This window comes from Bos indicus, chromosome 22 (assembly GCF_029378745.1).
Source record: "Bos indicus isolate NIAB-ARS_2022 breed Sahiwal x Tharparkar chromosome 22, NIAB-ARS_B.indTharparkar_mat_pri_1.0, whole genome shotgun sequence".
Classification (NCBI taxonomy): domain Eukaryota; kingdom Metazoa; phylum Chordata; class Mammalia; order Artiodactyla; family Bovidae; genus Bos; species Bos indicus.
Genome location: NC_091781.1, coordinates 51,824,058 through 51,848,741, shown reverse-complemented (window position 1 = coordinate 51,848,741; position 24,684 = coordinate 51,824,058). Strand labels below are relative to the sequence as shown.

At 49.8% G+C, this 24,684-nt stretch overlaps 2 protein-coding genes across 13 annotated transcripts in view; one reads left to right on the top strand and one right to left on the bottom strand.

Moving 5' to 3' along the window:
- Positions 1–395, top strand: part of DHX30 (DExH-box helicase 30) — a 28,321-nt gene extending 27,926 nt beyond the window's left edge. For all 12 annotated transcript variants that reach the window (XM_070776773.1, XM_019984732.2, XM_019984734.2 and 9 more), the window contains one exon: positions 69–395. In XM_070776773.1, the coding sequence (XP_070632874.1) occupies positions 69–322 (254 nt within the window). In that variant the 3' untranslated portion in view covers positions 323–395. The remainder of the gene's footprint in view (positions 1–68) is intronic.
- A 443-nt stretch (positions 396–838) lies between these two features.
- The window catches only part of MAP4 (microtubule associated protein 4), a 151,994-nt gene continuing 128,148 nt past the window's right edge, over positions 839–24,684 (bottom strand). Inside the window, 11 exon segments of the mRNA XM_070776772.1 lie at positions 839–2,974; positions 2,976–3,053; positions 5,323–5,435; positions 6,933–7,014; positions 10,415–10,507; positions 12,326–12,439; positions 13,842–14,131; positions 14,250–14,309; positions 14,822–15,005; positions 18,012–18,227; positions 19,001–19,107. Of these exon segments, the coding sequence (XP_070632873.1) occupies positions 2,690–2,974; positions 2,976–3,053; positions 5,323–5,435; positions 6,933–7,014; positions 10,415–10,507; positions 12,326–12,439; positions 13,842–14,131; positions 14,250–14,309; positions 14,822–15,005; positions 18,012–18,227; positions 19,001–19,107 (1,622 nt within the window). The 3' untranslated portion in view covers positions 839–2,689.

The window sequence follows — 24,684 nt, the reverse complement described above, 5'->3', positions numbered from 1 at the left end:
GCCTCCGGCTGCCCTGCCTCCTTGGGCCTGGCCTCACCCGGGCTCCTCGCGCCTTTCCCTTCCTCTAGATGACGGGCGCCGGGCCACCATTTCCCTGAGTGACAGTGACCTGCTGCGGCTGGAGGGTGACTCGCGCACCGTGCGGCTGCTGCGGGAGCTGCGCCGGGCCCTGGGCCGCATGGTGGAGCGGAGCCTGCGCAGCGAGCTGGCGGCATTGCCGCCCTGTGTGCAGGAGGAGCATGGGCAGCTGCTCGCCCTGCTGGCGGAGCTGCTGCGCGGGCCCTGCGGCAGCTTTGATGTGCGCAAGACCGCTGACGACTGAGCCCTGTCTCTGCTGGGGCCATGTACAGAATGAAAATGTTTATTTAAAATAAAGTTCTATTTATCCCTTGTGAGCATCGCTATCCACGGGGCTCCTCTCAGGGAGGAGGACCTCAGCGCCCTGGGCTGGGGGCCACGCTCTCCCAACCAAGAGAAGAGTGAAGGCTCAGAAGGGAGGGACCCAAGGTCTTAGAAGAAGGGGCTTAAATCCCACACCTCAGGAGCTTGGACCAGCCTAGTCTCTGCACTGTCCTTACAGGTGTGGCGGGGCCCACTGTGCATCCTCATTCAGTCTGGCTGCCACCTCCCAGCGCAGGCGGGTGGGGCAGGGAAAATCTCCATAAGCAACCAACGCTCACTGAGACCCTAACCCTCGGTCACAGCCATCTCCCAGAGGAGGTGCTGAGGTGAAGACCACAAGGCGCACACCAGTCCCTTGATGCCGAGGAACAGCAAGGGGGTGGGCCACAAGCTGGAGGGGTAGAAACCAGGACGTACAGAAGACAGGGCCTGCGTATTTAGGACATAAGAGCTTTATTTACTCTGGAAATCGTTACAACAGAATCACAGATTGACATGAGGAACGGCTGAGCCATAAGCAAATGGGGAAGCACAGAAACATCCCCGCCCCGATGGCTGCAGAGCAGAGCACGCAGGGCCTCTGGACCCACCTGTCGGGACAGCCTTCTCAGCTGCTCTGGCTGGTGGGACCCATCAAGGCAACTGTGACCAGACCACCCTTCAGAACACTGACCACTCCAGCGCCCCCTCAAGGGCCCTCCACTGGGTCACCTCTCCAACCCCTGCTTTTGGCCAAAGGAGTGAAGAAGACCCAGAGCTTGCCCACCTCAGCGTCGACATGGGTGCAGGCACCTTGAGGCCCAGCACTGTCCCCCCACCTCCCGCTGTGTCCTCCCAGTTCCCTCACCCCTTTCTGCAGACAAAACACGGACACCGTGATGTCCCTGGCGCTACTGAAGCACCCTGGACGGTCTCTGGCTCTGGAAGTGCTTTTTCCACAAGATCATGCAATTTCTACCCCTGGTAGTGCTTGGGGAGTTGGGGATGTGGTATCGAATCTCCCTAGAGAAAATGCTACCTCAGAAACGGGGAGAACCTTCCCAGCCCAGACACCCTCCCTCTACACGGACATCAAATCCGCGTGAAGCCTAGTTCAAGGGCCCCCCACCTTCTCAGCGCCAGGGGACGCCCGAAGAGGAGGCGGGAGGGTAAAGGGGCCAAGTCTGCACTGCAGAAAACAGTCTTCAGAGGAGAAGCCTCGGAGACTCCCAGGCCATTTCACTACAAACTGTTACATTTTAATCCTTTATTAGAAACCATGCAAACTTTAATACAAAAAAATACAAGTGCAATAAGAATCTTCATGTCATTATAATCCCCAGGGCTAATCATTGCAGCCATCCCAAGACCAGGCCTAACTGGGACACGCCTCCTCAGGTTGGGCTCGCCTCGCCTCTCCCCCCTTTCCAGTCAGGCTACAAGGGAGCCTGGACGGCCCACTGCATGTCCTTATTTCCAAATTTCCAACCTTGATTCCCCACTATCCACATGCGTGCCGGGCACATTGGGCTCCCCGGCAGTGTCCTAGGCTGCAGGCTTGGAGGAATTTGACCTCCATGGCCCTCTCCAGTCCCAATTTTATGTCTTCCACCAGATCCCAGGGAATGAGACAAACAGATGCCAAAACCAGCCTCTTGGTTAGAAAAGAAAAGCAGCATACACACAAAATGCCAGAACCACCAGTCCACACTGACCAGCCCCTAGCGGTCCCTGCCTGCTCTCCAGCCCACAGCCCCCACACCACGCCTGCCCTGCCCACACCATCTCTGGGGCTGGGGCCCCGAGCTGCCCAAGCCAGGGCAGCTCCCGACACCTGACCTCCCGGCTGGAGGCTTCAGGATCTCCCCTCCCTGTTTCCTTTAACACCTACTGAGGACTTTCATTTAGACATGGCTTCAACCTGCAAAACTACTCCACTGGTTTTTAGGGGTTATTAAAAAAGAAAAGATAAAGTGTGATAGCAGCTAGGCAGGTATGGGGAGGAGCGGGGACAGGCAACGCTGCCTCTGACTAACTTGGGGAGGGCAGCAAGTGGCGCCTGGTACCACCTGCACGGCGGGCACCATCGTAGGGTCAAAGGAAGAGGCGGTGGCTTAGCGGGCTCCAGGGGATGCAGTTAACGGCAGCCGTCACGTGGACGTCTGCTTCCACTCTTCCCTCCGGATGGACCAGCGAGGAGGGAGGGTATGTCAGTTTCTTTTGGGTTTGGTCCAAAAAACCCAAACAAATGAAGAGTATGCTGGGATCCAGCTCGCCCCTACACCCCAGGTCTCAGAAGATCCCAAAATTATTCTTCCCCACCCCATTTTCCACCCAACCTTCGTGGAGCAGCGGCGCGAAGTGGTGAGGATACAAGCCAAGCAGGGAGCTGGGCCTCGGGCGGGAAGTGGAAGGAACATGGGCGTGGGGGGAACAGCTGCTGCCCTAGGCAAGCGAGGGAGGGAGGGAGGGAGGAAGGGAGGGAGGGGGCGCCTAGAGGGCTGCCCAGGGCCCGAGCCACAGGATGGGGGGCGGCCTGGGGCGGGGAGCTAGGGGCCCGGCTGCCTGAGCTGGGGCCGCCAGGGAAGTGAGGGCGGGCGGGAGACAATGTCAGCCCCGTGATCGGTGCGGGCCCTGGCGTTTGCCCGGAACGTCAGCCTGTAGGTCTCAATCTGCAGTGACACGGGAGGAGGGAAGGGAGAGGGTGACGGGGGAGACAAGAGGGGGGACACGGGGGACGGAAGACGAGACCAGAATGTCATCATTAGATGCCTGGAAAATAAAAGGTTGCTTCGTTAAAATTCAGGCCACTCTCCAGTCAGAAAACAAAGGAGTTTCAATTTGCAGCCAGTGGCAGGGCCCCTGGCTGGCCCTCAGGCCAAGCCCAGCCACTTACTTGTCTCCTGGATCTGGCTGTCCAAGGTCTGGGCCTCCCTTTGGTCACCACCCCCTGCCAGGGTGGTGTGGCCACTAAGGCCACTGGCTGAAGCGGGGGCGCCAGCTTCAGGCGCTGCCTCAGGGATGGCCAGCTCCTCCCCAGCAGGGGGGCCCGGACACGGAGGGGCCTCGCTGCCACCGCCCTCAGTCTACAAATGAAACAGTGGGGGAGACAGTGCAGGGTCAGTCGGGGAGGGAGTGGGATGGTGATGGTGGTGGGTTCCACACACTGCCCCCACCCCCACTGCCTCGACGGCCTGAGTACAGCGCATCTGGGAGTCGAGCCCAGGTGCTCCCACCCCGACCCCAACCCACCAGGCCAAACCCTGGTTTGAATGGCCCGGTGCTGGGCAAGAACCCAGGCGTGGGCTCTGGGGCAGGAAGGGGGTGTAGCCTGGCTAGGGACGCACTCTAGGAGCCTCCTCTGGGCGGCCTCACGAAGCCTCTGACATGACAGTCCAGCTCCTTAACAAGGCTGATGCCAGATCAAAACAACTATGACAGCAGGTTGTTAGCAAAAAAACCCAAGGAATGATCTCAAGTTGCAGGTCAGGACTTGGCTAGGGAGCTCTGGGAGCTGGACCCATTCCCGTGGGGTGCAGGCTGCCACCTCAGACCTGAGGGACCCCACAGACTCCCTGCCTGGCTAATCACTGTTCACTCACCCCCGACACAGGCCTGTTCTGTGCTGGGCACCCTTTCAAGGCCTGGGACAAAGAGGAGCCAGGAAAGTGTCCAAGAGGTATGAAGAGGGAGGCTACAGGGGCCAGGACAGCTTCAGGATAGAGTAAGGACTGTGGGGGCCGTAGACACCCAGTGTGAGTCAAGAGCAGAAGAGGGAGGGCTTTGGGGGTGGGGGGTGGGGCCCAGGGCACTGGGTGAGCTGGTATGCCTGTGCCACAAATGCCCAGAGGTGACAACGGAAGGCTCCAGGGTGGTCCTTGCTTAGAACAGTGAAAGATATAGCCTCTGTGCTAGAAAAACAGTTCCAGAAGTGGTTAAAAGGAAAAAAAAAAGGGAGATGATGTGAATAAAAAGACTGGTGGTCAGAAAGGCCCAGGAGTGAGCCCTGGTCTGCACGTGCTTGTCACATGGCTGGGACCACACTGAAGTTAGTGCCCCAAGGAAGACGACCAGAGAATGGACCCTCACGAGGTGTGGAGCACGCTCCAAGAGTCTGTGATAGAGCCAGGGCCCCCAGTGGTCAAGGGAGCCAGTCAGGGCTTGAACTGGAGGACAGAGGGCGACCAGGACAAAGCTGGGATGGAGCTTGCGAGGGGTGGTTGGACACAGGAGGAAGGCCCACAGCACCGCTCACATCCCCGCTTCCTCACCCATCTCCCGAAGCAGCTGCAGCCACCCTCAGACTTGGAAGCCTTCAAGGCGTTGCCCCAAAGTGCCCCTACCTGATGACATGGAACATGGACAGAATCTCTGGCAGACAAAGGGTCTCACAGTACTGTGGAAGGAGGGGAAGGGAAGAGAGGGAAGGAAGGCAGGAGAGGCCCAACCAGCATAGGAAGCCGCGCACTCTCCAGGGCCTGGCAGTACAGGCCTGAGGAGGTGGACGTCGGGCCTGCCGCCACGGGCAGCTGGAAACGAGCCATCCCGTTCGCAGGCCCGGAAGGAAGCCTGACACAGAGCACCGCACTGCCCTCTTGCGAGGTGCCGCAAGAACTGCACTCCACTGACCCTTGGCTTCAGTGGGGCCTGCACATCAGCCCTGTTCCTCTGAAAACGGCTGAGATGGGCTCAAAAAGGCAGCCCACGGCTCTCAGGAGAAGGTTCTGTCTCCAGCTGGACAGATGAGAGCTGACTGGGCTGGGGCCTCTTCACCTCTCCTGCCTCACTCAGGACGGATGACACGATGGCAACAGTAATGAAGTGGGTGAAACACGACTCCTGAAGTGACTGAGGGGCGGTGACAGGCACCCATGTGCTGGGACCGACTCCAGCTGCACAAGCCCACCCCCACCTCCAGCCCCATCAGGACCCAAGCACTACCTTCACGGCACCTCCTGCAGGCAGGTGGCCCACATTATCGAGGGATCCCACCTTTGCCTGGGCCTTTTCTTTGAAGTTCAGCTTCTGACTTTCGATCTTGACATCTCCTCCACCTAGAACCAAAAAGACATGGGTCATTATGGGTGACAGAAAAATACCCCTACAGGCAGAGCCAGGAGGCTGGCTAAGGACTGGGCTGTGCCTGGGAGAGAAACGGGGAAAACGTAATCTGCTCCTGGTGGCCCTGAGGACACGGGTGGAGGCACAGTGAACACTGTCATAACAGGGCTCCTCTTCTCCAGGTCAGGCTGAGCCAATTTCGCCACGCAGCCAGAGAGAAGGAAAGTCACCCTACCACCACCGTGCGTGCACTGCCTGCAGCCCCAGGAGAGCCTCAAAAGGAGCCAAGATGCACGCCTGCCTCGGGGTCACTTGGCTGAGTGACACCTCCCTCTGACAGCAGTACGGGAGTCCAGCCTGCTTTCAGCCTCATGGACACCCTGCTGGTCAGGGTCAGGATCCTGGAATCCTGATTTTCTAGCTGCCAGCACAGATACTGGAGGAGAGGAGTGACCGGCAAGACAGGATGGTCATATGGTCTGGGTGAACAGTTTAACCCAATCTGTCGTGAAAAGAAGAGAAGGTGAGAGGTGGGAGCCGAGGGAAGGTAGTCTATACACGGGCAACATTCACAGCTCAGCCAGAGTGAGGCCATGGAAGCAAGGGCCAGAGAGCTCTCACGGCCACCCAGACTCTCAGCTGGGCTTTTCCCTGAGTCTTCTTCACTCTCCCATCTCCTCTCTGCTCATGTCACCCAGCTTCCTGCCCAATCCTCCAGGTATCCGACCCACTGACTTCTGGCCTGCTGTAAAAGCTGGACCTCAAGTCACTGTCACTAGGGAAGAAGTTACCTCAGGAGAGTGGATTTTCTAGATAGGATGGAAAAACGAAGGTAAGCTGTCAGCCAGTGTGCCTGCTACTGCAGGTACGGCCCTGCCCCACGTCTGCTGCAGACTCTGGACCAGGACACATGAGACTCAGGGTACAGCCAGAACGCAGGCCCTGCCCAGACAACATGCCAGCTGCCAGAGATTTTTGCAGGGGCGCCAGGCCTGTGCTGCTGGAATCAAAGTCTGGACTGCTGTGACAGTAAGATCCCAGCCCGTGGGCCGAGGCAGCATTGCTGAATGGCTTCCTGTCCCTTGTAGGAACTGGTGGTTGACGCTTCACTGCTTGGAAATATTCTCTGCTCCTGCGTCTGACAGGCAAGGCCCAGCCACCATTTCCTAAAGCTCCTTCAGCACCAGCTCCTGAACATGCAGCAGGGAGGCTGAGAAGGGTCTCAGCTGGTAGAGCACCTCTACCACAGGCCTAGGTCAACAGTGCTGTGTACACAGTGGGGCCTCAAGACTCTGCCCGTGCAAATGGCAGCCCTTAAAAACTGTTCCTCCTCCAATGAAGAGGTTAGCGCCCAGAAAGCCCCTCCCTGACAGGGGCTGAGGACTATGCTGTTTCTACTGCTGTGCCCTGGGTGTGGGTGGCTCTAGGAGTCTTAATAAAAAGGACAGAGGCGCAGGGGTGAAACCTGGGATGAGGAAGGCACCACTCACCAGGCTTGTGCTTGATGTTAGCCTTCGACCCACACTTGGAGGAGACCTTGGAGATGTCTACCTTCTTGTTCTGAATCTGAACCTGAGGAGAAAAACATACACACGGAAATGACTCACTCAGAGAGAGGGCTACTGCCAGGCTCAAACCCAAGCTCTCTTTATGGTCTCCAAAGTCCAGCTTAGAGGGCGCCTTTTCCAAAGCCTTCCCTGCGTCTCCCCTCGCTCCATCTCCTCTTCATACTGTCTCTTGTAGGGGCATCGGCTCTACACTAACTGCTTCGTGTGCTCAATTGTCATTTACAGAGTACCTACTATCATCAAAATGGCAGCCTCTGCTTCAGCTGTCTTTCCAACAGTGCTACAATTATGCCTCAGCAGGAGCGTGGGGAAGTGCACTCTTCCCAGTCACAGGTCTGGCAGCTGCTAAAGCAGGCCACCACGTGTCCTCAGCAACTGTGGCAGGCTCATCTTGCACCATACCCGAGATGACCTGTGAGGGGTCAGCAGAGGTCACTCGCCATGGCCAGGCTCTTGCCGGGATGTGGAGCCCACACAACCCTTGACTGGGTTCCAAATGTGAAGCCCAGTCCTTAGTGAAGGAACAGTTATGAGGGGAAGTTTTCCTTTACAGATGCATTCCGGCCAATACATGAAGAAGGGACGGGGAATTCCAGTTTTGCCACAGTGCACCTTTGCTGAACTCAGGGTTTGGGGCAAGAACAGCCACCAGCATCAGGAAGAGAGAGATGAAGAGAAGAGTGAGACATTATGTGCCTCCTGACAGAAACACCACCACTGCCTCTGAACATCCTGCAAAAATGTGGGGGTTAAAAAAGAGCCAAGCCTGAATTAATCTGAAGAAAAATGTGGGACTAATGAATATGTTCAGTGAAACCATGGGGATATCCTCAGTAGAACCCAAATTCTAGGACAAACCATTCAGTTTTACTCATGAAAAGTGTTACCATGAAAAAAGAAAAATGAACAAGGAACTTGTACAGCAAGAGACACCTAAGATTACAAGGGGGCAAATCAACCAACCACAACTTAGGGACCTTACTTGTATCCTGATTAAGCAAACTTGTTTAACACGTTATGGGGTTTTATAGTATACATACATATATTAGAGTTCTTATCTGTTACAGTTATATATTGGGATATTTGCAGATAAAAGATATAACTAGAACTGGCTTCAGAATAATGGAGGTGAGCATACATAGATAAGACTGGCCACAAAAATAATAAATGCTGAGTAAAAAAGGACATCCAATTCACTGTATCATTTTTTTTTCTAATTTTGTATATGTATATGTTTGAAAAGTTTTAAAAAGCTTAACTGCTTCTTATTAACTTAAAAGCCATTGAGACGAGGCTGGTACCTAGAGGAGCCATGTGCTGCTGTTTCTCATGCAGGCCCCAGGCCCCACCCAGGGATGCCCAGTGGCCAGCACAAGCCCAGCCACGACCACCCAGCATCCACACACTGCCTCCTGTCACCCGCTCGCACCATCTGCCCCTGGGGCAGCACAGGTGTCAATACTGCTAATGAAGTGACCCTGCCAACAAGTCTCAGAAACCACTGACATACACGCCCCTCCTCATGAGGGTGAAATGGAACTAAATTGCTGCAAAATTTAAACTCTGATCATCCGCAGAAGTAGCTGTGATGGTCTCGCTCAATGGCCTTTTGGTTCTCAAAAAGGGGCATGTTTGTGTGTACGTGGGGGCATGTGTAGAGCCAACCAGAATCTTGCTCCAAGCCACTCATCTGTGCGGGAGCCCCAGAATTTCTCTCTGGGCAGAAAGAGGGCTTTCGGCGGGTCAGGGTTACATGCGTATGGCTGGTGGCCACCCTTCTACCATGCAGGTATGATTATGGTGGCTTTACGGAGGGGCCGATGGAAGGCGCAACAGTAACTTAGGCTAGGCTGTTTACCCTCATCTTCCCACCTGGAAACATCTCCACAGGCAGTTTCCTAAAGCTCTGCTGTTTAAGGAAGCCTCCTAAAACGAAATACTTGAAAAAAGTACATTCCCTGGCCCAAAAAAATCCTGTTTGAAGTCATGCGCAGGCAGTGTGGGAAGACCATAGTAGGTGAGAGATAAATGAGGACTATTTTCAGAGCTCTGACATATACCACACAACATATACTAACACATTTCTATTTCACACACAAACACACACACACAAACAACCCAATTCCCTCACTGTTCACATTCTGGTTCTGCATCTAGGCCAAAAGCCTGAGAGGAAAAGCTAGAGCCAGTGCCTACTGGGCCCCTCACAGGCTGGATCTTTATCACCTTAACCAGGTGCTACCTTTACACTTTACCTATCTCAATCTTTCCACACCAGCATGGCCAGTGTCTGGCCAACTTCCAAGTTAGCCCAGCACTGCCCACCTGAGTGCCAAACCATGCCAGGAAGAGCCAGTGGTGGGGAGATGCCCAGGAAGGGCATGAAGCAGGGGAGTCAAGTGGGGGAAAAAACAGGTGCTCTATGTTTGCACCCCCACAGCAGAACTGCGGGGTGGGGGCCTCTGTAACCCATGGGCAGGACGGCATGACCACTGAGACGGCAGAGGATGGAGCCTAACAGTGAAGACAGTAAGCAGAGTGGGACTTAATTCAGGTCAGGGCGGCAAGGAGAAGGAACTGAATGAACAAGGGAGACCAGGACAGCGCTCTCCTCTGGGAGTGGGAGAGAAGCAAGGGGGGCGGCGGTGAGGGCAGAGCCCGCCTGCTGTGGCCTGTCACAGGGGCGTGGAAAACGCACGGGGCGCCCTCCACGTGCTGGATGGCAATGGTGGCCAGCACAGTCTCTCCCAGGACCGCCCTTTGAGCTCTAGATACGTGTGTCCCCAACACAGATCTTAAGGGTGGCACAGAGTAGCACCATGATAGACAGGATGTCTGAATGGGACAGGGAAGGAGAGAAAAAGAAAAGGAAACTGGAGGAGAAAGGGGTAGAAAAGGGCAACAGTGAGGGAAGGAGAGCAGAACGAAGAGAAGGAGGAGGCGGCAGAGAGAGAGGAGGAGAAAGAGCAAGAGCGAAAAAGAGAGCAGAGTCATGAAAATGAAGGGAAGACCCAGGAGGCGGGGAGGGCCTGGTCACAAACTCCCTGCTCTAGAGCAGCAAGGACTCAAGGACGGGCTCTGGAGGAATCGTGACATCTGTCCCCAGGTCAGAACCAACGCATCCCCAGGGGCGGACTTGAGACAGACGATGGGCCAGCTGCTGACCACATCCCTCAGACCAGGTCTCTGACAGCAAGGCCTCCCACCACAGGGGCAAAAAGATGCCAAGTGGGTGTCACCCAGCTGTCATTCAGGGGCTCACAAGGGACACCCAGACTGAACTCATGTGAGCATCAGGGTCTCCCCCGAATCCATTCACCCACCAGTGAGGGGGTGGCCCTCTCCCCAGTGCGCCCCATGGGGGGCTTGGCCTCAGACACCAGTGGCCCCGAGCGCATACTTACATTACCACCTCCAGGGACATGCTTAATATTGTCCTTGGAACCACACTTGGACTGAATATGGCTGTAGCTCACTTTTTTGGAGACTATCTGGACCTGGAGTGTTAGAGAACAGAAAAAAAAAAAAAAAAACAACACAAAGGGAGAGGGCTGGTTAGAACCGACATGGGGCAGGCAGTGAGTCCAACAGTGACCATGACGGGCGGCAGATGGTGCTGTTAAAACCCTACCTCCAGCAGAACAGCTGTGAACAGCACAGGGCAAGGGACGGGAAGGAGCAGGAGAGAGAGTGAAAACACGAACAAACAACACAAAGACAGTAGATGTCGCCAGAGTGCTACACGGACATCCTCGCCGCTCCTGGGGCCAGCTGCTGTGGCCTCAATCCCCATCCACCACAGCCCACCCGCATCTGTTCTCTCCCCGAGGCTCCTCTCTGCAAGAGTCCTGCTCATCTGGACCCATCCTCACCCAAGGACGGCACCTCCCTGAAATCTAGGGCCTAAAATCGCTGCAGAAAGACCTGCTCTGGGAAAGCAAAGGCTGCACGGAGAAGTCTGGGGCAGCTGGCTCCCGACTCAGATCTGATCCTGACAGGAAGGACAGCAGAGGCTGCTGGACCTGCGATGCAGAGCCCTGGGCACCAGGGGGCACCACCACAGCCACTGCTACACTACCACGGTGAGTCCATTTCTCTCAGGGCTAAAGAAAGGGTGTTGCAATTGCAGTTAAGCTCTGGTCTTTTTTGATGCCAAGGTAAAACCTCTTCCACAGTCCTCCAGATGCCCAACCTTCTGTGTCCTGAGAGTTTCACGTGCAAAGAGACCAGGTTCTGGGCAGGGCTGCAGTGAGCCACAACTGGAGGGCACGCCCACTGTGCTGTACACGAACAGCTCGACTTGAACAAAGCAACATGAAGGCCCAGGCTCCAAGTGGGACAAAGAATTCTTTTTGAGGCTTCTCAAGAGGGAACAGTTGCCAGCTTCCTTCCTTTCCTTCCTTAGAGCCCATCCCAAGTGATGCAGCCCCCAAACTGAAGAGTTCTCCACAAAGTAGAGAAATCTACTCTGAGAAACTCCAACTTCTTAGCAACATCAGTGACAAAACCACTTTCCTAATGAACCAGGTCTGAACCAGAGGCCTGTACAGGACCTCTGGAAGGCCCTGGGAGCCATGGTGCGGCCTTCCATGCCTACCAACCACACAGAGTCCTTGGCCTGAACCCTCCCATCCTGGTTCCTCAGGGCTGGAGCTCAGGCTTCTCTGGCAGCCCCCGACCACCCATCTGCCACAGAGAAGGGCAGAAGGTTCCCAGGGCAAGAGGAGGGTCCTGGCTCCAGGGTATGGAGGCAAGGGGAAAGAACCTAGCACCCCCACTCACCTCTGCTGTCCACATAATGCTGCAATCCCTATGTCGAGTGTGTTTTCTACTGGGAAATGGGAATGAGCATGCTAACGTTCAGTTCAGAGGTCCTTGGGGAACCAGGGAAGCTATTTTCACACCCAGCGGTGTGGAGAGGGGCCTTCAGTTGAAATTTAAGCGCAGGGCTCTGGGGTTCCTGGTGCTGGAAGGTTGCCATGTCTTATTGAGGAAGAAGGTGGATGCTATGGGCATAACAGGTTTCAGATCAAGGTCAGTGTGAAGGACGTGACTGAAAGTCTTTGCATCCATTTTATCCGCCTGAATAAATATCCCCTAAAGGGCTAATGGGCTCCCAGCTCTGTTAACTTTCAAGGTTATTAGAGAAAATTTTCTGATGCCTGAGTCATCAAACACAGAGGAGGGAACATGGGGAGGAGTAGAAACTAGTTGGGGATAGGAAAAAGGTGCAAAAGAAGGGAAAGTGACTCAGGCTGGAAGAAACAGTTGACCGTCTTTTACCTTCAAGAGGTAAAAGTCTAAATAAAACTCACTTTCCCCGTAGGCGGTTTCTGTGCATTGCCAATTGGGCCGGCTGCTTTAGTGACTGCGTTAGGTTCAGGCTTTCGAGCTGGAGCAGCTGCCTCTGTTTTTTTCTCTACTTTGGCCTGGATGGAGATAAAGGGAGGGCAAATTTCAAACCAAGAGGATAACAGCCCAAATGCTAGGAAAGGAAGAAGGCTGAAGGGGACTCGAATCCAGGCCAGGCCACCATGCAGAAGCAGGTCACCCTTGCTCCTAGAAAGAAAACAACCATTTGCCAGGGCAGACCAAGCTGGAGGGAGAGGGGTTGCAAACCAGTCTTGAGATACAAGGAAGAGATCAAGACACCATTCGTGGAGAAGAGGCAGGAAGAAGGGATAAATATGAGTGTGTACCAGGGTTTTCAAATCACAAGCCACCCCTCCCCGGGCCCCATGTTCTGATACGCTCCAAGCAAGCTGCCATGGTCACAGGAAGCCAGTGTTGATGACGGGAAGTGTCACACCCTCAGGTATGTTGGAACAGAAAATACTTTCATCACCAGGCTGAGTTATTCAACTCCCCACCAAGACCTGTAGCAAGTTTTGCACCACGTACGCATAAGAGCACAGAAGTGGGGAAGGCCATCAAGACCCAGCGCAGCACTTGGCTGCCTACGCCAGCTACACTCTCTCGGCACAAGCAACCCTCAGGCCCTCATCCCAGTTTTCCATAAACGCCTTCCAACAGAACAAGGATTCTGTCTCATTTTGGACCCCCTTCAATGTTTTCAGCAGCTCTGGATTGAAACAATGTAAATGTCCTACTCTGAGTCAGGGGAGGCGGTGGCAGCGGTTTAAGCCTAGAGAACGATGCAGGGGATGAGGAGGTCACTGCTCCAGACACTGAACCTGGACTCTTGCCACCACCTTTTCACACACAGAAGCCCCATGGTTGCTAGCAGTTAAATAATTCTAGGGTGGATGTACTCAGAAAGTCCTTCAAGTGAAGAGCATGGTTCTCCACCATGACACTCTACCACAGTCCTTTTATTTAGGAAAGCCAGGGATAGAAGAAAGTCACCCTGGCCATAAGAGGACACTAGTCCTCGTCCAGACAGACTCTTCAGCCAAGACACACAGCTCAGGGAACTAGAGGCAGCCCATCTTCTGCCTAGCCTGCGCAAGGAGAAGGAACAAAATGGACCAGGTTCCTGCCCAATGTCTCTCACCTATGCAAGGCTCAGAGGCATTCTCTGTTTCGTAAATAAAGCACAACCCTTTGCCTCCAAACAAAAATGTAAGCCCAGACCCCAATATGCAGACTAGGAGAGGAGAAGAGAAAGCCTGAGCTAAGCCCACTTGCATCCTGTTGCTGGGAGGTGGAGCCCAGGCTGAAACTCCCTGACACTGAACCCACTGTCCTGACTGTCCCCTGCATGGTGGGCCCCTTGGGCTTATGCAAGGACATGCCTGGGAACAGTGCTTAGATGTGGCAGAGGATGAAGCAGGGGCCAGCATGCCAGGGATCCAAGCTCCCTGGACTCACCCGGCCTCCTCCAGGCTGGTGCTTGATGTTTTCGGTGGAGCCGACCTTGGAGCGGACATTTTTCAAATCAGGGGCAGAAGCGTTGGCAGCCACGCGGCCCAGCCTCGGGGCAGAGGAGGTGGGCTTGGCTGCTGTGGGCTTCTTGTCCACGGGAGGAGTCCCGGAGGGCCGGGGAGGCGTGGCTGTGGGCCTGGCTCTGCTCGGAGCCCCTGCTGGGGGTGCTGTCCCAGGGACGGTGGTGCTCTTCTTCACAGAACTTGTGGTGGTGCTCTTTGGGCGACTCAAGTCAGCTGCTCAGGGAGGAACAGGAGATAATACGCGTTCGGGGAGAAAGCAAAAGGGAGCCTTAAAGCCACGGAAGATGTGGGGTTTAAATCCGGATTCCACAACGTGGGGAATGGGTCTTACCTGGTGCAGACTTTGTAGCCATCTTCTTGATCTCTGCAGGTTTCCCCTCAGTCTTGATTGCTGCACAAATATACACTTTTTAATATCATGTTTAAATAAGATGATCCACTGAATGGTTCATCCTAAACTGAGATTCATGCATTTGTTCAACAATGACTGAATCATTTGAGTCAGGGACTGTGTTAGGCTCTGGGAACAGGCTAGTAAATGAGACAGTCAAGTAGACACGCCCAGACGGAGAGTCCAACGCCAGGCATTTGGTCATTTCTACGGTCTTGACAAGGCTTCCACATGGCCTTTCTTATTACAAAGATCATGAACACAAAGTGCTGGGTGCTGTGGAATTACGAAGAAAGGAACAGTACATTCTACCTGGGAATTCATGAGAGTTCCCTTCACTCAGGATTATTCTGGATACACATAGCTGCTAACCTCACGTGGAGATTGAGGCTCCACTTTTCAATGGGCCCGTGAAGGACTGGTTCACAAGTCCTTCTATCTATCTACACAGCTGTCTGGAGCTGTCTGGGGTAAAGCCACTGGTTCCCGTGGGAGGGACATTCAGTACTCACCAGTGGGCCTCTTGGGCAGGGGTGTGGACAGGTTCCTACTGGTTGACCCAGGTGAAGCAAGAGTTGCAGTTGCTGGGGCTTTGGGAACAGCCTGGGTGCTCTTGGAGCCAGGTTTGACAGCTGGGGCAGAAGCCGGCTTGGATGGAGAGACCCGCTTCTCAGGAATCTTTGCCTCTGCAACAGGCTGTCAAAAATGGGAAAGTGGCAATGAGAGCGGTAGGTCAGGAACTGCCCCAGGAAGTCACGCCAAAGGATGCTTCCATATAAGCAGATGTCAGAAAACGAGAGCAGTGGGCTTGGCAGCTACTAATAGGAAATATGTGGCTCTAAGATCAAAGTCCTCCAGACAACGTGGGAAATGGCCATGTAGGGTGCCTTGTGATCGGGATCAGGAAACAGGGAGTCAAACCACCTCAGTCCAACCTGAACCGGTGAGGATGAACACCCCTAGAAATACACCACACTACAAACTATGTCTGCCTCCGGATTCACTGCATTAAATACTGATGCATTTAATGTAGTAATACTTGACCAGAGAGTAAACGAAATTATAAAAAATTACAAATGCTTAGTCCAATCCAGCTATTCTGTGGGCTAAGACGCACCCCGTGAATTCTGAACAGGATGGGGCAGCAGATGGAGACTGCATTGGCCAAATCAATCGGGTCAGAAGCCTAAGCTCCAGCTCCAGGCAGCCCCTCGACTCACGTGTGCTCTTGGGCAAATCACTGAGCCTTTCTGGGCTTGATTCCCTCGTCTGGACAAAGGAGGGCAGAACAGAGGATCACTAAGGATCAGCTCCATTAGGGACTGGAGGATGAGAATTCTGTAAGAGCACAGGGACAAATGGGAAAGGGCGGGTGGAGGGTGTGGGCCTGACGAGCAGAGGGCAAGAGGAGGCTGATGCCAGAGCTCTGACTGAATGCCAAAGGGAAAAGCCCCTCAGGCACAGACACAGGCATGTGGCACAGACACAGCTCCTCTTCCATGGAGGCTGGGCACACTATCACCACCAAGAAAGGGAAGGAATCAATACAGGCTGGCGTCTGCAGGAACACAAGATGGACAGACCTACCATGTTACTCAAGAGAGTAAGCCAAGCCAAAGGCACAGCGGATCTGTCTCTTATACTCCAGAGAAATGGCCATTCAGAGGGTAGGATGTGGGCGGAGACAAGGACATTGCTTAAATGAAAAATCAGCTAAGGAGGTTCTTAGAAATTAAGGGTTGGCACCGATTTAGAGAAAATCTAACCCTAATGACCATTGCTACAAATGAAGGGCCCAAGCATCATGTAAAGAACCTAAGGTTGGAATCAGGGAAATGGTCCAACTACCAGCTCTGTCTAGAGAAAGTCATGGGTTCCGTGGAGGGGCACTCCTGCTCTATTTGCTGTAAAATGTTAAGGACTAAACCAGGACCTCTCTGGCAGCTCTTTTCAATTTTCAATACAGTCAGTCAGAATAATTGAATGGGGTCTTATATTTTACTAGTAACAGTAACAATGATAAAATAATTTAGAAAAAGGTTACAAGGGATAGAAATCTCTGAAAGACATGACATTCTTCAGGCTGCTTTTGGCCTCAGCGAACTGCAGAACTAGCCTGCTCGGAGTTACTCTCCTGATTTCTCAACTTTTATTTTCTCCTCTGTCAGACTGACAGATCTGAATAGTTTTATCCCCTTTGTTTCTGTAAATCTTTCTACCAAAATAAGGAAAAAACTAGATTTCATTAGGCTTTAGTTTTTATCCATCTCTCAAAATATCTAAACATCTATATCTTATCTAAAAGATAAAGAGTGTTGATAGAGGCCCTGAGCACAAGCACTGAAGTTAGACCCAAGTTCAAACACAGGTTCCTCTGCTTACTAGCCCTTAACTAAGCTATGAAATGAGAATGCAAATATCCTATCTGTATCACGGGTTTCTGAGAGAATTAAAGGAGTTAATGTCTATAAAGCAATCTGTACAGTATGCTCCATTTTTGTTATTGTTATAGAGTGAATTTCACCAGATGGCACCCATTCCTTCCCATGGCCTCTGTCTCCCTCAAGATTTGCTGCTAAGAAAGTGTCAGGGCGAAGCTGCTGCCATGGCTCCAGCCACCCTTCCTCTGCCCCCTTATTCAAATAAATTGTTTTCTAAAGATCAGGAAAAGCATTCAACTTGGTAAATAAGTATCAGAAAGTGTTCCGAGATTTTCTCATTCCTAGTCTATACTACGATTTCTCAGTTTCTTGGCTGCAGTTTCAACCTAGCCTACGATTCTTAGGTTCCACCAGTTTTATGTACCAGATTAAATTAAAAACAATATCATTTTAACATGCTAAGCTACTCTCCATCATGAATTTGAAGAGTAACATCAGGCTGACCTAAGGCCATTCTCAAAGAAAACAAGATGTTAAGAAAAGGCGCCACAGAGTCCACCCACCCTTTCTTCCCATACCAATCCTGTGAAGTTAAGGTTGTTCTGAACTGCCCAGTTCCTAAGTAGTAATGTGTGGGTGACCTGGAAAACTGAAAAACTTCAGAAGGAGCCCAGGGAGAAGAAGCCTAATGCCAGGAGCAAGTAAGTTATCACATGATGCTGGAATCTGCTGAGATAAGCTGGAAGAGCTAATCATAATCAGCTACTGGAGGAAATTCACTTCTCCAGGATGATTAAGAAGAAAGACAAAGAACTGAATCTGACTGAGACTCTGATGTCAGAATTATACCAAAAGTGAGTATGTGATTGGCATGAGGAGTAGGGGAAACTAGTTAACAAGTATTGAAATAGATGAAGAGTAAGGAGGAGCTGGGAGAAAGGAGTGGAAGCAGAGGCAATATTGCCCCCAACCAGGGCAGAGAAAGGCACCAAGTGAAAAAGATGGTGGGGACTTCCCTGGTGCTCCAGTGGTTAAGACCCTGCACTTCTGACGCAAGACAAAAGGGTTTGACCTCCGGTCAGGAAACTAAGATCCTGTAGGATGTGCAGTGGCCAAAAGAGGTTAAAAAAAAAAAATGTAGAAAAGGCCTTCAAATGTCATGGCTGCATCATGGGTGCCCAAAGTGATTTGAGTTAACCTTTCCCCATTTCCTTTTCCTAGCCCCCCAGCCTATTTCCATGTCTGGAAGCAACAGCGCCTAACTATCTGATGCTGGGAGGGGAGAACTCTTCCCAGGCACAGTGCTCAGGTGGCTACTTACCTTGGGCTTCGTGTCTTTTGAAGGTAAGGTGGAAGGCCTGGAGGTGGCAGCAGCAGGGCGTTTGGGTGGGGCAGCTGGTACTGAGCCTGAAGCAAGGCTCATGGGTTTTTTATTCGATCCACCAAGGGTGGTGGGAGCTGTCTGCTTAGGGAGAGAAGTGGGCTGTGTTTTGGCTTTCGATGTTGAAGTCTTTGCAGGTTGAGTGGTGGCCAAAGGCTTTAAGTTGATTTGTTTTAGTTTTTTTTAAAGGGCAACATCAAACACACAGACAAGAATAAAAACAAATTAAAAAAAAGTATAAATTGCACAATTCAAAGTAAAACTCTAAGCAATGAGGAAAGATGCAACTGAAAAGTAGCATTCCTTTCTTCTGAGCTCAGTCAATAGTGGAAAGATGCCAGGATGAGCATAAAGAAAACTGGAAATTGTTTCTTAATGACAGTGTCACTAATTCCAATAGTTGGACATCTCAAGATTTAAATTCAGTAGTAACTTTAAACAATTAACTAATTTTTGAAGGCTGCAATAATTCTGTGAAGAAAGTCACCAGCAGGTCATTAACTATTTACTATTTGTAACTCTGTGATGTAATATCAACCACACTAAAATGAGCATTTATACTTTAGAATAAGTGTCTGGAGCTATATTCCACCTTAAAAATCTGTGCTCCTTTTTCATGAAGAAAGACTTCAAAATGATTTCTGAATAATTCTGTAATTCCCTTTATTGGTGTTGTTAAAGGAAGCAGAAGTATCTACAGAACAAATATTCAAGATAATAGGGTCAAAAGCAGAGATTTAAGGGTTTGAGTTAGGCCATCATGATAAAATGGGAATATAAAATATTTTCTAAGCATGTTTGAACTTGAAGAAGGAGAACACATTATTAGCTCAGAAAAAAGTAATTTCACTTGCATAATCCAAACAATAATAGCAGAAGGTAGTTTTAAAAAATTACAGCAGAAGACAACCCACCATTCTTGCACTTACCTTTGTTTTCTTCTCTGGGCTTGGTGGAAGCTCCTTGTTTGGAGGGGCGGTGATGTCATTTCCAGACACGCTTCCGGTAGGTGGTCCTTCTTCTGGTTTGGCTACTCCTAAAGGGGGGAAAGTTATGCTAAACAAATGTTTTTAACACTCATTGTGAAGACGCAAGTCTTTGCAGCGAGTGACACACCACTAACTAGCACTTCATCCTGACAAAATCCACAGAACTCTGCAGCTGAAAGTGGACAAGACTCCGCCGTTTCCCTCATTGTGACGAAGGACAGTTTTAGATTCCAGCCTGTCCCTGTGGAGAAGCAACCTAACTATGATTTGCACAAATGATCAATGGAAGGAAATAGCCCTTGAAGTTTCGTTTCCCTTCCCTGGAGACTGGCAAAGGCGTTCTGTCACCCTACCACTAACTCCCAGAGCAACAGGGACAAAAACCACTTCTACTGGAGTTTATCTCTTGGAATAAAGGGTGCTGAGAGATGGGATAAGAGCCAGATGATTATCCAATGGTCTCCCTTTACTTCCTTTCCCTGCAAAGCACCACTTTATGGAGGATGTGAGATGAACCTGATCTGGTTCTAGCGGTGACCCAGATTTCCAACAAGGCCGAGGAGACCCATGCAATCAGATCCAGGGCCAGAAATAAAGTCTATGGCCTAAGGCTATGCCCAGCAGCACCACTGTGGGGAGATGACTCCAGATTTCAATAGGCTACACCAGAAAGCGTTTAAATACCACGAAACTTGTAACTTGGGTGTGGGGAGACCGTTCTAACTAGCACAATCTCTAGATGCCACAAAAGATAAGTTGGAGTATAGAAGAATAAAAAGGCTCAATGTGCCCCAAACAACAAGAAAAGTCAAAAGGCAAATGATAAACAGGAAAAAAGTATTGAACTTCGCATCAAATACACAGAGCTTATTAGGTTTACTCCTACAGATCGATAACTGCTATAAAGGCCAACAACCTACTAGAAAAATGGCCAAAAGAATATGAACGCAAGTTACAGAAAAAGAAATACAGATCACTTTTGAAAATATGAAAAGATATCCAATCTTGAAGAGAAATGAGATGTAATTTCCAATCTAATATTTGTTAAAAGTCCTAAAATTTGAATGTAGCTGCTAGAGAGAATATGAGGATATACATGGCTGGCAAGTGTGTGAAGCGTACAACTCATATGCAGGGCAATCTCACAGTGCCTCTGAAAATTCCAAGTGCAGATAAATTCTAATTCAGAAGTACAATTCCTCAACATTTATCTTAGAGATATATTCACATACCTGCCAAATAGCGAATTTGCAAGCTCTTTCCCCAGAGCATTATTTCTAAAGGCAAAGTAATCAAACTACCTATAAGTCTGTTAACTGAAAACTAGTTAAAGCATACGGTAGAAATACCAACGTAACCTCTGAATCTGAAACTGGTCCAGAATCGGAATCTGACTGATAGGGAACAATCTCTTCTAAGCAAAAAGAAAAGCAAAGCACATAACTGTAGGGATAACACGAGACAATACACTTCTATTGCAAATATACTTGTGCATGCATTTTAAAAAAGTCTTTGGAAGGATCGTGATGAAACAAAACAATGGTGATTTAATTCTGGGATGGGGTGGGGGTTGGGGCACAAAACTAAAGAGGCTATATGTTTATTTTTGTGTGTGTGTGTGTAATAAAGTTTTATTAAAGTATAAAGGAGATAGAGAAAGCTTCTGACATAGGCATCAGAAGGGGGTAGAAAGAGTACCCCGAGGCTTTATGTTTATACTAAAACTTTTTACTTTGAGGTACGGGTTCACAGGAAGTTACAAAGAAATGTACAGGGAGGTTCTATGCACTGTTCACCTGGTTTCCCCCAAAGACATCCTGCGTAACTACAGTACACTATCAAAACTGGGGAGCTGATGCCTGTGCGATCCACAGAGCTGCTCAGATCTGTCCAGTTCTGCTTGCGTTCGTTTGTGTGTGTGTGTGCCCATGTAAACAGTTCTGTGCAACGTTATCACACGTGCAGCTTTACATAACCACTGCTAAGAATCAAAACGGATTAATTGTTCCACCACCACAGAGCTCCCTCATTTCACCCTTTTTATTTTTTTCATAGACACCCCAGCCCGCTTTCCCTTTCCAATCCCTTAATCTCTGGCAGCTACTCATCTGCTGGCCATCTCTAAAATACTATTTCAAGACCATTGCGTAAGTGGAGTCATACGATGCACTACTTTCGTACCTGGCCTCTGTCACTGCACAGTGCTTCTGAGCTGCGTCCACGCTGTACATGATAAGTCCACGGCATGGCTGTACCGCGGTTTAGCCCTTTGTCTACTGCAGGACATTTTGGTTGTTTCTGGCTCTTTGCTATTTAGGAATTTTATTACAGGATTTTGAATAAAATAGCTTCTTTATTACTATATGGAAATGCAGTACAGTTTCTGACATGTTCATAGGGTATCCTGTGACCTTGATAAACTAATTAGGTCTGGGGGTGCTGTTTCCGGGTAGGGACGGGGAGGGTTTCCCTGCGTGTGTGGGCGGAGGCCTGCAGTGCTGCCAGGTGTGAAGGGAGGCCCGGATGACCTCTGCCACTGTACCTGCAAGATGGCTGAGCCCATCCCTCTTCCTGGAAATGGGTAGGGAAATAGGGCTTCTCCTTTCTGGGTCTTTTGGCAAAAGAGAGCAGGTCTTTCATTCTTTCTTTTTGTCTTCTCTTATTTTCTCCTTTTGAAAAAAATCTATGCTTGTTGATGATTGCAGGTTGAAGATACTCTCCAGTACCCAGACCAGGACACATGGGAGGGTCTACCTCAAGCCGTGAGCCCTATCCAGCCTGCCCTCTCCCTCCTTTCTTTCACATTCCTTTTCTGATTATCTGGTACATTCTTTCCAGAGTATTTAGCTGTATTTACAAGGGTGAGCATGAAAAAGTGAATCAATGTCACTTTCTCTTGGTAGGAGATTTTCTCAAGAATAGCATTTTGTACTTTTTGATGTTTGAAACCATATATATTTCTAGTCAAAATGGAACTTTTTTACTTTTAAAAATAAGAAAAAAGAAAACCACCCCCACCATGTAAGGTATTGGTAACGTCTTTGTTCTACAGCCAGCTGAAACAGGATCCCACCAAATGTGTGACTTGCTGTCACTGGCCCCAGACCACCACAAACATTTTTCAATAAGCACACGATTTTTCAGCAAACATAAACACTTCATGAACTCTCACTGCGATGAAACAACCACACGACATTTCAACCTGCACCGCTACCACAATGTCCCCACTGTTCCACAAAGGATGTTCAAAAGGAACACATACTGCTCCACAAAACTGCTCACTTCTGATGGATCTTTCCAGTATTTGTACTAACACATGCCGGAAAACACAGGCTCAAAATCACAGCATCATCTTCAATTCCTCCCTCCTCACTGCCCCGTCTCTCTCTCTCTCATCTTCCACACCCAGTTTTCAAGTCCAGTTGATTTCACCTATGTTACACTTCCCCTATCTCAGTAGTTCACCTCTTACTACTACACGAATCCCCTGTCATCAAGGGAATTTTTTTTCCTTCAAAACCTCTAACTTCCAGTTTATCTTATTTATTGAGAACAGGTGAACTCCTCAAAGCCAGTTTTGAGCCATACTGTCATAGGCAGGCAAGCAGGATAGCTTTTTGAGCATGAGAGTAATGTTTAAACATTTTACGGGGCAAATAAGCTTGGGTTCCATACAAATTTTTAGACTTGTTATCCCATTATTTCTTGCTCAGATGTACGGATGGCTTTGGCACATTTGGTCAACCTACAACCTTCTCCAGAGGAGCCCCAGATGAAGTGGGTTGCTCAAAACGGCCAACACTGCTGAAGGCAGCTTTAGAACCCGGCAAAGAGGTGACCAGACCAAGCAGAGACAATAAGATATATTTACTCATTCTTTCCCTAAAAGAAAGAAGATACGAAAACTATAGTCAAGCAACCTTGGGTTCCTGAGATATGAAATGGCATAAAGCAGGGCATAGAACCCAAAACCATGGCAACCAATGTCCTGTGCAGACCAGAGTCATAAAGGAAGCAAAAAGTAAGAGACAGCAGAGAACAGTTTCCAGAGGGGAAGAGAATGGAACGCATGTTTAGGGGGAGCAGAGGTCCTCAGAGAGACACACGATGGCTGTAGCCAAGCTACACTTCCTGCAAGTAGATTCCCTGAGACTGCCTGTCAGTAAATACCTTTTTTATAAACTAGAGTTCCTGTGTGTGTGTTCCTATTCTATGAAACTAAATAGCAATTAAGAGAAGCCCCACAAATACTCATCACTATTCTTTTACCTAACGTGAGCTGTCTGAGCAGCACACCTTTGCCTGGAAGGCTTTCCCTCCACATAGTTAGGCAGGCTTCCAAGGCTACCTCCTCCAAAAAGTTTTCATGATTTAGAAACCCTCTCAACCCCACCTCCTCGACCGCCCTTGACCCAGCTAGTCACTTGATGGTGCCTAGGTAGTAACTGGCATATGATATGTGTGTTGAATAATGAGTCTTTATATAGCTTTATCTACAAATTTTAGCAGTCAGCATTCAAACATCTATAAGGTGAACAGATCAGTGAGGTTTATCAGTCATCTGACATTTTTTTTTTTTCCTACCAGCATGAACTTCTGTTAGTGTGAACTAAGACAAAGTTGTTCTGAAATAAATATCTTCATTTATTACCACCTAGAAGGTATACAACACTGAATTGGGCACGTGGTGATGAAGGGAAAAAAAGATGAGACAATCCTATCCATGAGGACCTTACAGTTCTGCCACCATAGAAGGAAGCTATAGCATAGAACATTTGAGTCTTAACATTTTGGAGTCATAATAAATCATAAAGGAAATATGATGTTTATTTGGCCATCATTAAAAAAAAAAACACCACAAAACTATCAGTCTTCAAGGGTCCTTTCCCCAAGAAAATACACTTAATACTAAGAAAAAAAGTTAAAAATTTTTGAAAAAATGTACTGAGAGGTATAAATACTAGAGGAAACGGTTCCCAGAAATGGCTATTTTTTTCTTAAAACAAATAAACAAAACACACATTTTCAATCTGCATTAAGTAGCTTGTAAATCCTGATCCTTTGTCCTCAAACTGGACTCAGAGGAAAGCAAGCTTTTGTAGACCACCAACAATAAGACTGGTGGGGGGCTGGGGGTGGGGAAGAGAATAAAGGGCAAGGAAGAAAGACAGGGGCAGCCGCAAGAACTGCAACCTTCGGCTGTTTATTAATTGCAAGTCTTTCCTCTCTCCTCTTTCCCTTTCTTCCCCTTCTCCCCACAAATCTTCCTAACACACATACACAGAGAGAAAATTAGAAGCAAGATTGGGTCAAACATGAGTAACAGGAAAAGAATATTAAATAGCCAGCTTTACAAGGCTCTTTTTCAGCTCAAACAAAAGTAAAACATTCTCAAAAGCAAAACGGGAAACAGCTCGCACCCAGACTGCGCTACTTAATGAGACGAGGCTAGTGCTGATAAAGCCATTGTGAGTCTACACAGTGACAGATTTTCAAGCAAGGAAGTCAATCGGTTGTGATTGGATGATTTAGGGCTTGGGAATCATCTGGTTCAAACCAACAGAGAGCTGAGGGGTGGGAGGATGGGGGGTGGGCTGCGCAGGGTGACATGAGGTCAAACAAGG